The sequence below is a fragment of the Camelus ferus genome, chromosome 27 (assembly GCF_009834535.1).
Source record: "Camelus ferus isolate YT-003-E chromosome 27, BCGSAC_Cfer_1.0, whole genome shotgun sequence".
Taxonomy (NCBI): Eukaryota; Metazoa; Chordata; class Mammalia; order Artiodactyla; family Camelidae; genus Camelus; species Camelus ferus.
The window spans coordinates 22,543,854-22,559,095 of NC_045722.1; the positions used below are offsets into that span (position 1 = coordinate 22,543,854).

Here is a 15,242-nt window from a genome sequence, read left to right on the forward strand (position 1 = left end):
GAATATGTATTCTGCTGTATTGGGCACAATGTTCTATGGATGTGCTGGGTCTTGTTCATCTTCAGTGCTGCTCAAGACTTCTTCCTTGTCGATAATCTGCCTCGTTCTATCCATCATGGAAAGTAGGGGATGTGGAAATCTCCGGTTATTATTGTTGAATTGCCTGTTTTTTCCCTTCATTTCTGTCCATTTTTGCCATTCAGGGACTCAGCTGTTACGGGCACATGTGTTTCTATTATGTTTTCTTGATGTATTGATCCTTTTGTCAGCATGAAATTTTTTGGGGTCTAGGAACAAAGTAGCTCTGCAAGTCTGTTTTGTCTAAGAGTAGCATAGCCCCTCCAGCTTTCTTTCTTTTTTTTTTATTACTGTTTTTAAAAATACATATGGTTTATTTTAGTTTTATTTGCATTTTGGTCTGGTCAAAGAACACATTTTCATTTGTGTCTTAATACATAGTTATTTTTAGAAGCATCATTTGTGTCAATACATAGTTATTTTTAGAAACAGTTCTTGTGTACTTGAAAAGAATGCATAGTCTCCATGTTTGGGGTTTCATGAGTTTTTCATTGACTTATATTTCTAGAATTTATTTTTCTTTTCTCATACTGATTTTTTCTTACAGTGTGATTTCTATTTGCTTCTCTGTCTCTGCAAATATTTAAAATGCTTATTTTATAGTCTTAAAAATTGTCCTATTATCTCCAGGATTATTTGTTGTTCCTCTTGCCTCTTCTTCCTGGTCATTCATTTTTTCACATGGCTTGTGATTTGGGGTATGATCTGCTGTCAGTAAGGATATTTTTCTGTGGGAAACCCGTGTGACTTGCTTTAGGTGACAGTTTCTCATTTGCATTTACTGGGACCTTATGGATTTAAGTGTACTGGACTAATGTTCATGTTAACTTATATCTTTTGGGTCCTGAACTACTCAGGTGGCTTAAGCTCGGACCCTTTGCTATGTTCTGATTATTTGCAGGTGTTTCTATTTCATCCCCTGGCCTAGGTGGATAGGAAGCTTTATTACAGCTTTCTTGGACTGGGCAGGCAGTGATTTTTTCTTTTTTTTTTTTTAACTTTTTTTTTATGAGTTATAGTCATTTTACAATGTTGTGTCAAATTCCAGTGTAGTGCACAATTTTTCAGTTATACATGAACATACATACATTCATTGTCACATTCTCTTTCACTGTGAGCCACCAGCTTTCTTAATACTTTCCATCTTTCTACTTTCAACACTTTTGTGTCTCTAAAGTGTGTCTCTTGTAGATAGCATATAGTTGGATTATGTTTTTATGTCCATTCTGTCAGCCAGTGTCTTTTGGTTGGAATATTTAGCATATTTACATTTAATGAAATTACTGATAAGGTAGGATTTATGGCTGCCATTTTGCTCTTTGTTTTCTAAATATCTTATGTCTTTTTATTCCTCTATTTCTCCATTACTGCCTTCTTTTGTGCTATATATTTTCTAGTGCAGTATTAAAATTTTCTCTTTTTTTTTTTACTATATTTTAAAAAGTTATTTTCTTAAGGATTGTTTTGGAGATTACAATTAACCACTTAACTTAAAATAATCTAGAATGAATACTAATTTAATTTCAATAATACACCAAAACTAGGCCCCAGTAGAGATCCATTCTCTCCCTCCTCCTTTGTGCTATTATTGTCATACAAATTACATATATATACACATATATGTATACACACACATTATCCATCAACTCAATTTATAATTGTTGCTTTATGCAGTTGTCTTTTAAATCAGGTAAGAGTTTCAAATAAAAACATTTTTAATTAAAAGATCTCGAAAATTAAAATTTAGAAAATATTTTATACGTTCTTTCATATTCAGTTAGACAGTTGTTTTTACCAATGGTCTATATTTCTTTTTGTGGATTTAAGTTACTGTTTAGTATCCTTTCATTTCAGCCTGGAGGACTTTCTTGCTACTTCTTAATAGTGCATGTATGCTAGTGATGATTTCTTACTTTTAATTTATCTGGGAATGCCTTAATTTCTCCTTCATTTTTGAAGGATATTGTTGCTGAATGTGGAATTCTTGGTTAATAGTCTTTTTCTCTCAGCCCCTTAAATGCCTTCTTTCTGCCTTCTGACACCCATGACTTCTGGTGAGAAGTCAGATGTTAATCTATTGAGGATCCCTTATATGTGATAAGTTGCTTTTCTCTTGCAGCTTTAAGATTCTCTCATTGTCTTTGGCTTTCAACAGTTTGACACTTGGTCTAGGTGTGGACTGCTTTGAGTATATGCTACTTAGAGTTCTTTGAACTCCTTGGATGTGCTGATTAATATTTTTCATAAAATTTGGAAAGACTTTGGTCATTATTTTTTCAAATATTCTTGGGTCTTTTCTGTCCTTTCCTTTGGGACTTTATGCATATATTAGTATGCTTAATGATTTTCCATAGGTCTCTGAGTCTCTTCATTTTTCTTCATTCTTTTTCCTTTCTGTTCCTCAGACTGTATAATCGCCATTGATTTATATTCAAGTTCACTGACTCTTACTTCTGCCAATTCAAATATGTTGATGAGCCCCTCTAGTGAATTTTTAATTTCAGTTATTGTATTTTTCAACTCCAGAGTTTGTTTTTTTTTAATTTCTGTTTATTGATATTACCTATTTGGTGAGACATTGTTGTCATATTTTCATTTAATTCTTAGCACATGGTTTCCTTTAGTAAACATATTTATAATAGCTGATTTAAAGTCTTTGTCCAGTAAATCCAATGCCTGGGCTTTCTCAAGAACAGTTTCTATTAACAGGTTTTTTTTTTCTGTGTAAGGGCTGATTTTTCTGTTGCTTTGCATATCCTGTAATTTTTGTTGTTCGAATGTGGACATTTTGAATAGTAAAACATGGTGATTCTAGAAATCACATCCCTCTCCCTACTCCAAAACTTGTTGTTTGTTTAGTGACTTTTCTGGACTAACTCTGTAAAAGTCTGTATTCTTTGTTATGTGTGGCCACTAAGTCTCTGCTTGGGTAGTTAAGTGGTCAACTAATTATTGGGCAAAACTTTAATGTTTTGAACCAGTAAATCTCCTAGTCTTTGCTAAGAGGCTGTGTGTGTGTGTGTGTGTGTGTGTCTGTGTGTGTGTCTGTGTGTGTGTTGGGGCATGCCTTCAACACTTCAACATTCTGGTAGGTAATTTACAACTCTTCCTTAGCCTTCACCTTCTGCTTGCACTGAACCTCAAGCTCAACCAGAATTGAGTGATTAGGGCCTTCTCAGGCATTTTCTGAGCACGCGCACAGTCCTGCATGTGTACATGGCATTCTGGATTCCCAGGAACACATCGGAGCTTTTCAACGTACCCTATGGGTTTTTATTCTCCAAATTGCTTTTTTTTTTTTTTCTTTTCTTTGGTGAACCTCTTGTTAACCACAACTGGTTTCACCACTTCAGGCAGCTGTTATCTGACTGTTATTGACAAATGCCCTAGATATAGGGCTGTTTGCATAGAGTTACTTCTGAGGCAGGCGAAATAAACACAAGCCCTGTGAGTGGAACCATCACCAGGTCAAATAATGACAATTCTCTGGGGATGGGGTTTTGGGGGTCTTTAAACACATTCTTACCCTCCAGTGGCTGCTAGTTTCAAAGCTACTGTAGTTGTAACTGAAAATTTGTGCTCTACACTGGAATTTGACACAACATTGTAAAATGATTATAACTCAATAAAAAATGTCAAAAAAAAAAAAAAAAAGCTACTGTAGTTGTGAGACTATTAGTTTTCAAGTTTACTGCAGACCTGGGCAGAAGAGGGTGGGAACTGGGCAAGTTAAAATGCCATAAGGCTCCCTGTTCTTACCAGGATGCAGCCATTTTTCTTGAAAAAACAATCTTTGGATTGATGCAAGCCTTTGGTTACTTTCTGGAGTTCAGAAAAGGTTGATTTGACAATTTAAGCCAATATTCTCCCTTTTATGGAGAAACAGATTTTCCTGCTGTTGTGGAAGTGCTTCTGCCAGATTTATTTTTATCTCCCATTATCCTGAATAGGTCCCCTCAGCCTCCAGTTATCTAAATCTTTGAGTGTAACACAGCATTTTCATCAGATATCTTACAATAACATAGCAAGGTGGTGCAAAAGTTCAAGCACATCTAAGAAATGGTGAATAGGTAAGTATAGGCCCTGATGTATTTTAAAAGTACTGCTCCCAGTCCTTTGAAAGGCCCTCTCCCAGGTATGACTATACATTTACAGTGTGAAAGATCTGACAATTCCTCATTTTGTGTGAGAGCTAAAACTTCTGGGAAAATAAAAGTGAAAATAGATTTAGACCTGCTTTTCTACAGAAGTGACTCTGAAATCATGTTGAGAGCCTAAACCAGAAGGAGATTGTTTTGTTCGAATTTTCTCATGTGCTAATCAATTTGAAAATGAAATGTTTGAGTAGAGATACAGGAGGGGCGCACTGTAGAGGGAATGGTTGACATTTGGTAATTCTGCCTGGTGGATGCAAAGGCACTTGACAGCGGTACTCTTCACATTTACATACAATGTGTACACGTTTACAGGCTGTCCTTGCTTTGCAGGCTCAGATAGGCCTGATGTTAGTTACGTGGCTTAATGAAGTAAGACCTGCTGCTCAACAATATGTTCAAATTTCAGTTTCCACGCATATTAACTGAGCAAATTCACCTAGCATAAACTCGTCCCTGGCTCTCTGGTCCACAAAGCGCTGCCTACAGAAGGCGAACCTCGTGATCAGTGACCAATTTCAGTCGTTCTTTCAAAGTCTGTCTGCATTTGGTCTCTGAGCATTCTTAGCTTCACCACTGACAGCAAAGTGTGTGGTGGTGTCACCTCCTTTTCTCCCTGTGGTAAACCCACACAGCCCCGTTAAAAACAACTAGTAACTGAAAGAGGGAATTGGTCAACAGAGATGGAAGTGCAGCAAAGAAACGAAAAATGGTAAAGATGGAAGTGACCTGAAACATGAATGGGATGTAACTGGAGTTATAGAAAAAGAAAAAGGCACCCAAATGAATGTTGGCATGGCCAACCTTCCGGAGACTCTAGACACGCAACAGAGGACCATTCCGAATGAGACATTGAGCAGGGAAAGAGGGTGAGTATGTCCCAGAGGATGGCACATTCAAGGACTTCTGGTACACTCCACGACGGTGAAGGGCCAGGGGATAAAATGTGGAATGTGATCCAAACGTGACGCTTTGCCAAGACACAGAAAGGATGCTCTGTCAGTACACAGCAGTTCTTCCAGGAAAAGACACAAACACTGTTCACGTGACTCTTGATAAGATTTTCTTGCAAAGAAACAAAACGAGTTAGCTCTGGATATTTGTAAAATTCTTAGAGGAGGAGGTAATTAGGTTTATTTATTTACTTATTTCTTAAGTGGAGGGACTGGGGATTGAACCCATGACCTTGTGCATGCTAGGCAGGCACTCTACCACTGAGCTAGCCCCATCCCCTGAAATGTGTTAAATTCCAGTATAACAAATGATGAGCTTTATTACTCAATATTTTTTTTTCATTTCCCTACACATTTAAAAGCATCAGTGAAGAGAATTTGGAATGTTTTGACAGCATTTTTAAAGGTCATGGAACAATCTTGATTTCCCCCGTAGATGATTAAGACAGTTTTGCCCTGTTCAGGGTCATTTTCACAGCCAGAACCTGAACCTGCCTGCAGGTGCCGACTGCATAGACACACCTGCATTGTGTACACACATGCACTGTATACACACAAGGTGCAGGTCTGCGCATGCAGTCTGCACACAGTGTCCCAGCACTCCAAGCTGGAGCACAAACATGATGGCTACACACTCGCTACTCAGTGGTGATTACAAATAAAAAATAATATTTTTTTCATCTCTGGAAAAAGATCCCATTCCGTCGCTGGGATCCTTGAGAGACAACTGGAGGAGGGGAGCTCCCGCCCTGCGCTGAAGACACCGAGGCCGCGGGGGTGGCCGGACCTCCCCGCCCAGCCCCGCCGCCCGGGAGGCGGTGCGCCCGGCGCGGGGGGTGGAGGAGCGGGAGCGACAGCGGCGGGAGCGGGGCCCGGCCACGCACGACGGCGGCGGGAGCGGCGGGCACGCACGGCAGCGGCGGCGGGGACGGCGGGAGCGGCGGGAGCGGGAGCCGGGCGAGCACGGCCGCGGGGCGGATGGCCCAGGACTGATCTATGCGGCGCCTGGAGGGGCTGTGCCTGCGGCGCCGGCGGCGGCGGCGGGGCCCGGCCCGCGAGAGGAGCGGAGACAAGATGAAGTACCAGAAATACCTGACGGTGCTGCAGATGGCCATCGGCGTCACCCCCTCCAACCGCGGCAGCCTCCTGCCGCTCAAGAGGAAGCTGTGGTGAGGGCTCGGGGGGCGCGGGCCGGGCGGCGCGGGGGGCGCGGGGGGCTTTGTGGGGAGCCCGGGGGCCGCGCACGACCTTCGGCGGCCGCGGCTGGAGCGCAGGGCCGTGACCCCGGCGGACCGGCCCCGGGCGCCGGCCTCCATCCCGGCCGGTTCGGGCCCGGAACCCCCAGCCAGACCGGCTCGCAGACAGCGGCCAGTCCATTGTCACTGTCTGCGCCTCTTGGGATTTCTCAGCATCTCGGTGCCTTGGGTCCGTGGTCAAGGACGCGCCGCTGCAGCTACAAGGGGCAGAAGTTGCGGGATTATGGTTGCGGGATCAGGGACTGTTTTATCTGCAGGCGGTCCGGGTGCCGCGACCTGGAAACTGTTACTGGGGTAACGGGAAAAGAACGCCCTTAAAGGAAGACGTCTGGGAGTTACCCAGATCTGCTTTACACACTGGATTATCTGTCGGATTGTATTGCATTTTATTAGCATTGAAATGTGTCATATGCAACTCCGGTGGCTCCCAAGGCATTCCATCGACTTGGGACTTGGGAGTAAGATTGTATGACAGAAGAAATGGTCAAGTACAGGGATGGCGACTATAGACAAAAGATGCCAGTGATCTTAGTGTTCAGCGGTCATTTTAATTAAAACATTTGTGGTTAATATAGTTCATAGAGGTTTATGCAATTCAGTTGAACAAAGTCCAATTTAATTTTAAGGTTAGAGAGCAAGGAAGTGAGGTGCTTTTAGGCGTTGGAGAAAAGTCATTGCTGCTGTATGAGACAAAATGAAATAAATGATCCGAGGAATATACAGATTGAGCAGCCACGAAAAAAAAGAGTTTTTCAAAAATCCCAATAGTGGAGAATTTTGAGGGTAAGACCAAAAAATATGGGCTGCAGAGTTCCAGTTGCAGCTGTGCCACTTACAGTGTGACCTTAAACAAGTTACTGGAGTATCCGTTTCTTCCTCTGTAAAGTGAGAATCGTGCTTGTCTACTTCATAGGGTCAGAGATCAACTGCAATAGTAAATAAAAAGTGCCTGCCATTATGCCTGGCTGAATGTAGGCACTGAATAAATATTAGTGTCATCTTCCCTCCACACCCCTCATTTGTTTACAAAAAGAGAAATTCATTCTGCAAAAGGGATTTTAATTTTTTTAATTTTAAAAATTGAAGTATAGTTGATTTACAATATTGTGTTAGTTTCAGGTATATAGCAAAGTGATTCAGTTATCCATTTATCTATCTATATTCTTTCTTCGGATTCTTTTCTATTATAGGTTTCTACAAGATATTGAATATAGTTCCCTATGCTATACAGTAGGTCAAAAGTTATTTTAATTTGACGAACAGCAAGTGGCAATGCATGGAAGACTAGGCTGGTAAAAGTTGGCACCAATTGAATTAAGAAATGTCAATGGAAGAAGATTTTAGCAAATACATCAAGAATATGTCACTATTCATTTCTCCAAAGAAGACATCCATTTGGCCAACAGGCACATGAAAAGATGTTCAGTATCACTAATTATTGGAGAAATGCAAATCAAAACTACAATGAGGTATCACCTCACACTAGTCAGAATGGCCATTGTTAAAAAAAAGTCTACGAATAATAAATGTTGGAGAGGGTGTGGAGAAAAGGGAACCTTCCTACACTGTTAGTGGGAATGTAAATTGGTGCAGCCACTGTGGAGGACAGTATGGAGCTTCCTTAAAAAACTAAAACTAGAGTTACCATAGGATCCAGCAATCCCACTCCTAGGCATATATCTGGAGAAAATTATAGTTCAAGGAGATATATGCACCCCAATGTTCACAGAAGCACTATTTACAATAGCCAAGACATGGAAACCTGAATGTCCATAGATGAATGGATAGAGAAGATGTGGTATATATATGTATATGTGTGTGTGTGTATATATATACACACACACACACGGTGGATTATTACTCAGCCATAAAAAGAATGAAATAATGCTATTTGCAGCAACATGGATGGACCTAGAGATTATCATATTAAATGAAGTAAGTCAGACAGAGAAAGACAAATATCATATGATATCACTTATGTGGGGAATCTTTTAAAAGATACAAATTTTATTTATGAGCTAGAAATAGACTCACGGATGTAGAAAACAAACTATGGTTACAGATAGATGGTGGACAGGAGAAAAAAAGATCAGTACCAGCAGTCTTCCTCCCACCCTGCTTTTCTCCTGAGTGCTTATCAATATCTAACACACTGCATATTTTTTTAAATCTTCGTATATATTACTTCTCCCCCCTCCCTAGAATGTAAGCTACATTGGGCCAGGGCTTTTGTCTACCTTGTTTATTACTAGATCTCCTGCAAGTAGTATCTGTTACAGAATATGTTCTCAAAAGATGTGTTGAACAAATGAATTCTTAATGATGCTTAACTGGAAAAGAAAGTTAAGGAATTTTCTTGCTGTTACACTTAAAAACCAAGATATGAAAATAATGTTTGACGAGCTGTTTGGCGTGAATATTAGTGGCAGTTGGTCACAAGTTCAAGAGACTAGGCTTATTTGTTTTTCATCATTGGAGTGCCACTTCTGAAATGACATTGCCCAGTATAGAGCGGGTGCAGAGAGAACACAAGGGAGTAACCAGGTGACATTTGTACTCTAAACATTCACAGTCGAGGCAGGCAGTGAACTGGGACCAGCATCAGAAACTATTTTATGAGATAAAAAATAAATGTCTTCTGTATAGCCCAGGGAACTATATTCTGTATCTCGTAGTAGCCTATAATGAAAAAGAATATGAAAGGGAATATATGTATGTATATGTATAACTGAAACATTATGCTGCACACCAGAAATTGACACAACATTGTAAACTGACTCTGTTTCAATTGAAAAACAAACAAACAAACATTTATGAAGAGACAGCCTGGACAGAGCAGGGGGACTTGGTTGAGCTTTTCCATAGTCTTAAATGAGCACTTCAGAGTTTCCACTCAGTGTTAAGTGGATTTGCAAACATTCATCGAGTTTCTCCAGGGCAGAGTGAGGAACACACTGCAGAACTCTGGAGGGGTGGTCCTTTAAACATAGATGCACAGTCCTTTTTTTTTTTTTTTTTTTTTTTGGAGGGGATTGGTAATTAGATTTATTTATTTAATAGAGGTACTGGGGATTGAACCCAGGATTTGGTGCATGCTAAGCATGCACTCTATGACTGAGCTCTACCCTCGCCCCCCACACACTTTTTTTCTTCAAGTTGGACACTGTTGGGCTGCCTGATTAATCCATCTCTTACAGCCTCTGGAATGTATTTTCTAGATAGCATTTCATTTTGCCAGTGTCCTAGCCACTGCATATGGAGAATTAGAGATGGACGCCCTGTTATATGGCTAGAGGATGAGGCTGTGGGGTCTGACTCCAGCATGGTGGGTGGGAACTGACAGCAGACGTCAGCAGGGCATGTCAGGTGGTGGGATGCACCACCTTGTGTCCATGGACAGGATGTGAGGACATGCTGTGATCGCTGGTCATGGCATATACCAAGATTTGTGTGAAGATGCTTATGGACATGTGCATGCTCCCCGTGTCTCTCTTTTCCTGGCTCCAGGCTGTGTGAGAAGACTGCATGCCCGCAAAGCCAGTGCCCTTCTTAGTAGAGGTGTGCATTGAATGGGCCAGCACTTTGGCCCCTCACTTCTGTCTAGTTTGGCCATTCAAGTTGGTCCGCGGTCTTTTTTGCTGTATCGTTCTGTCTTTCTGATTGGCTCTGCAAATCCTTTAAGAAGGAGTGTCCTGCTTGCAGACACTTTTACATGGAACCTAAAGCGGCCAGACAACCAGGCCTGCATCAGTGAGCCTGCAGGCACCTCTGGGAACCTCTGATCATGGCCCGTGATGGAGAGAAGCAGTAGGGTGCTGAGTTTCTTAGCACTGCTGTGACAGATCACCAAAACCACGGGTCTTAAAGCAGCAGAAATGTATTCTCTCCCGGTTCTGGAGGCCAGGAGTCTGAAATTAAGGTGTCAGTAGGGCTGTGCTCCCTCCAAGACTCCGGGGAGAATCCTTCCTGTCTCCTCCAGTTCCTGTGGGTCCAGGAGCTTCTTGTAGCCACATCACTGCAGTCTCCCTTGACAATGTCACATGATCTCTCTGTGTGTCCTCTTCCGTCTCTTAGGACACTTGTCATCAGACTTCAAACCCACCTGGATAGTCCAGGATGATTGTATCTGGAGAGCCTCAACTGCATTACATCTTTTGCTAAATAGGGTCATGTTCACCAAGAGTAGGGCCTGTGGGCAGGAGAGGCCCCATTCAACCCAGGACAGGTACCACGGCCAGCTCCGTGCTAGGTGAAATGTGAAAAAAATGTTTTCATAATTATTTATTGTTATCAGAGTCTTGATTTTTTGCACTGAGTGCTTTTAGGGGAGTCTACACTGATCTTAGTGGGGGAAAGAGTGTCATTTCATTTTCTCCAGGCTTGTCCACCTATTTCTCCTGGTTATTAGAGTCCCTAATTATAGAAGGCCATGCAGTAGCCATGCGTTCCTCCGAGTAGTCATCTGAGAATCAGACTCCGAAAATAAGACCTGCCATTCATTGAACTCAACACCCTCTCATTTAACCAACTGCACCCCCATGAGGTGGGGGCCATATCACCCCAGTTTTATAAATGAGGTCCTTGACTGGCCCCAACTCACACATCAAGTTTCATGCCAGTTCTTGGGGTTAAAAACACACCTGAACAAGGACATGACAGTCTGGAAAGAGAGAATGATGGAAAATGGACAGTGTCTGATAGAGTATTGTTTCTCCAAGGGGTGGCCCATGGCCCACTCACTGGTCACAGAGGTCCCCCTGAGGGGATGGGACTGATACCCAAGTCCCATCTTAGTTTCTTTACTGTGCAAATTATAGGCAGTTACACACATTATTATTTGGAAGTACAACTAAGGGTCATTTAATATAAACCTTTCTACTGAGCTGTTGAGGTTTCAAAGTCTGGTACTCGTCAACAGAAATTAGCATTTTACTAGCTTTTCCTGAAGAATCCTTCAGAAGGATTCAGCACCCTCCTAAAGTCAGCAGCGCTGCCCTACTTAGCAGTATCCCAAGGCTCATATTCTCACACCTTTCTCTAGGATTCTCCTCGTTTGGGGGAACAGTGCTTTGCCAGCACTTCTTGGTGTTCTCTTGACTTGGTTGTAGCTGCTGATCACTGATACTTTAGAACTGATGTATTGTAGAAGGATTATTAGGTATTGCTTTTGTTGATAGTTTTGCTCTTGGATGTCCACTCTGTTTTTACCATCTGGGTTATTTTTGCCCAGTTGTGATGACTTGAGTTCTTTTCCACCGGAAATTGGAAACGGGTGAGGCAGATGAGCTTGGGAGTGGCTTGTCCTAAGTGACCCGTGCTCGAGAAATGGCTGTGAGCCCAAGCTCCTGAGTGATAACAAAACGAGAGGGGGGACCCCGGGTTTCTGCCTTTCAAGTGCATCAGCCGAGGCCGCAAATAAAAACCCAACCCCATTAGAGAAGTTATGAAGGGAGTGGAGGGAGGCAGTTGTTTTCTCCCCAATTGCTCCCTAAGGATGAATGGAATTAAGAATTAGGAAAGACAGGGGAGGATATAGCTCAGTGGTAGAGCACATGCTTAGCATGCACGAGGTCCTGGATTCAATCCCCAGTACCTCCATTAAATTTAAAAAATAGTAAGAAGAAGAATCTGGAAAGAAAAACTTCTTTCTAAGCTAAATACTGATTTCTGCAGAGTTCAAGGGCAAGTATCCAGGGTGCTTCTTCCTCAGCTGATGACTTTATCTCCCTGTCATGAGAGGCCATTCTCCTAAATGTTTGATGAATAAACTCCAAAGTCTGAGTTATTGGGTGCAGATCTGCACCATCAGGGTGAGGGACAGTGTACCTTGGGATCACAAGATCTCCTTACGCTTCTTGAGGAGGAACTGTCCTTGGTGAGTTATCTGTGCCCAGGTGCAGCTCTTCCCACCCGAGTCGTAGGCATGCTTCTGTCTTCTTGTGACAGTCCAGCAGAGAAACATATTTCCACCCCAGGACGAGTATTAATTCTCAAAAAGTGTTAAAACAAAACAGAAGTGACATCTTTTTTTTTTTTTTTTTACCTTTTTTGCTTTTATTTTATTTTTGTAGTTTTTTATTGAAGTGTAGTCAGCTTACAATGTTGTGTCAATTTCTGGTGTACAGCATAATGCATATATTACTTTTTATGGTAGGTCACTACAAGATATTGAATACAGTTCCCTGTGCTAGACAGAAGAAACTTGTTGTCTAAAGAAGTGACGTCTTAAATTCCCCTGTATCTCAAGACCCCTTCTACTTGTACCTGAGTTAACCTTCTGCATTATTATCTGGACCTGTTTATTCCTTTCCTTTATCCCTCACCAAAGGGAGTAGGGTCATTACTGACCCATATGCTTTTTAACAGTTGACCTCTTAGCTTCACAAAGACCTAGCTGGAGCTCTAAAGTTACTGAAGTTCCTTTGTAGGAGCCTGGTTCAGTTCTTGGACTGGGCGCAATCCTGCCACTGAGTCTGCAGGTAGGGTGGGTACTCACCTGATCTTCACCTGGGATGGACTGGCTCAGCTCTCCTGGTTAGTAAAAGTTTTTATTATGATCCTAGTAGAGAGGAGGAGAGTCCATCCTTCCAGTCATTTTTAGAATCTTTGTTTCTGTTTTACTTTGTTACTGGATCTAGTATTACATTGAGTGAAGTCTGGTAAATTTCTTGGCTGTTCGTCATTTGTAAAATTTGGTGGATATAAATTCTTATTGCAGACTTTAGGTTTTAAGCTTTTAGGTTTGTGGGGAAAAAGGGAAAATAGTAATACTTCTGTAAGTCAGATGAAAGAAAAAATTTGGAAAGTTTCCTTGTCAAAAAGTTTGTTACCGTGTGGAGAGTAAAGGTCAGTGGTAGAGCACATGCTTAGCATGCATGAGGTCCTGGGTTGAATTCCCAGTGCCTCCATTAAAACAAACAAACAAACAAACAAACAAACCTAATTACCCCTCCCCCTTGGCAAAAAAAATACAGTAATAAAGAAATAAAAATTTTAAAAGGTTTGTTACATTTCTACTCATTTCTCATACTATGATGACACCACATAACCAATGCTATCAAAATAAAGTGAGAGAGAGGAAATTAAGAGAATTTAAGACTTGTATATTGTTTTGGAATACTACTCAGCCATAAAAAAACAAAATAATGCCATTTGCAGCAACATTGATGGACCAGGAGATCGTCATTCTAAGTGAAGTAAGCCAGAAAGAGACAGAAAAATATCATATGATACCACTCATGTGGAATCTAAAAAAAGAAAAAAGAAGAGAGTAATGGACTCATCTACGAAACAGATACAGACTCACAGACACAGTAAACAATCTTATGGTTAGGGTCGGGGATGGGGAGGAAGAGGAGGGGATGAACTAGGATAAACAAGATTTGCAGATACTAACTTATATATAAAAATAGATTAAAAAACACATTTCCTCTGCACAGTACAGGGAGCTATATACAATATCTTGTAATAACCTTTAGTGAAAAAAGACTATGAAAACGAATATATGTATGTATGTGCATGACTGGGACATTGTGCTGTACACCAGAAATTGACACACTGTAACTGACTGTACTTCAATTAAAAAAAAAAAAAGACTTGTATATTGTTTTACAATTCTGTTTTTCTTTCCCACATGCCCTGTTTTCTTGAACAGAGGTCTCTGTTCTTTTCATGGAAGCTTTTACCCTGCAGAGAGGAGAACAAGCGCATTCAAGTGCTGCTACTTGTACTGAGGATAATGAAAGTGACATCATGAACAGTTTACTCTGGGCGGTGACTTCAAAGGTGGATTCACTGGAAATTCAGTAAAATAACAAAGAATAAACATTTTTAAAGCAACCACAAAAGTAATAATAGTCTGAGTAAACAATAAAGACTGCCTTCGGTGGACCAGCATTTTTGAGGAATCTCTGAAATGCTGTTGGTAGATCAGGACAGATCTACTGAGAGAAGAGCCTTGCAGAAAGCATTGTCCGGAAAATGTGCAAAAGATCCCTGCCAAGTTAAGGGTGGATCTTGAAGTAGCATCGGGGAATGGAAGGAGCAGAGGACACGTGGAGACTTAATTAGATTTGATGCACCCCCTCATCCTCACTGATTTGTGACAAGTAGTGGACAACAGTATTGCTTTCTCACTAAGGCAGTAAGGTGGGCACTGGGGCCAGAGATGGGGCTGGACCTGAGAGAGCAACTGGGTCCCTTGACCCGGAAGAGAAGTTATCTCACAAACCTCCCTGCACCCCATGTTGTCTCTCTGCCAGCATGGCCAAAGTGAACCCTGAGAACCCTGCAGTGGGGAAACAGACACTGTCAAATACAAACAGAAGTAGGCTTGAAAAATCACAGAACAACTGGGGAAAGCCAGTATTAAGAGAATTACCATATTCAACAAACAGAGCAACTAATCTCAGAAAAAAAAAAAAACATTGGATTATCATGATTTTCAGAAAGATGCAAGAGAATATTCTATTAATAAAAAACAAGCACTAGACACTTTAGAAATGGAAAATTTGCTCATTGAAATTAAAGAATGGCTGAACTGACAAAATTGAAAATCAAATTAGAGGGAGGGTCTTCAGTGGTAAATGCATGAGGTCCTGCATTCAGTCCCCAGTCCCTCCATTAAAGAAAGGGGTCAAAAGAAAGAAAAGTTAGGAGGTTTTAAAACTGTTTCCAAGAGTAGGGAGTGGACTTTTGGACTTTTGGACGTGGTGGTACTGAGAAAGAAGAAAAATGAAGATGTGTGAATGTCATTTCTTGTGTAAGAGGAGATAAGAGTAACAGTGAACCCTCCATGTTAA

General features: G+C 41.3%; 1 protein-coding gene and 1 long non-coding RNA gene across 6 annotated transcripts in view; one reads left to right on the forward strand and one right to left on the reverse strand.

Annotated features, from left to right (window-relative positions):
• LOC116660265 overlaps positions 1 to 6,356 on the reverse strand; it is a 67,943-nt gene extending 61,587 nt beyond the window's left edge. The window contains exon 1 of the long non-coding RNA XR_004315697.1: positions 6,278 to 6,356. This is a non-coding gene — a long non-coding RNA (uncharacterized LOC116660265). The remainder of the gene's footprint in view (positions 1 to 6,277) is intronic.
• TJP1 (tight junction protein 1) overlaps positions 6,115 to 15,242 on the forward strand; it is a 211,729-nt gene continuing 202,601 nt past the window's right edge. For 3 of the 5 annotated variants that reach the window (XM_032469197.1, XM_032469198.1, XM_032469199.1), the window contains exon 1: positions 6,115 to 6,354. In XM_032469197.1, coding sequence (XP_032325088.1) covers positions 6,182 to 6,354 — 173 coding nt within the window. In that variant the 5' untranslated portion in view covers positions 6,115 to 6,181. The remainder of the gene's footprint in view (positions 6,355 to 15,242) is intronic. The other 2 variants (XM_032469201.1, XM_032469203.1) reach the window with 1 other exon arrangement.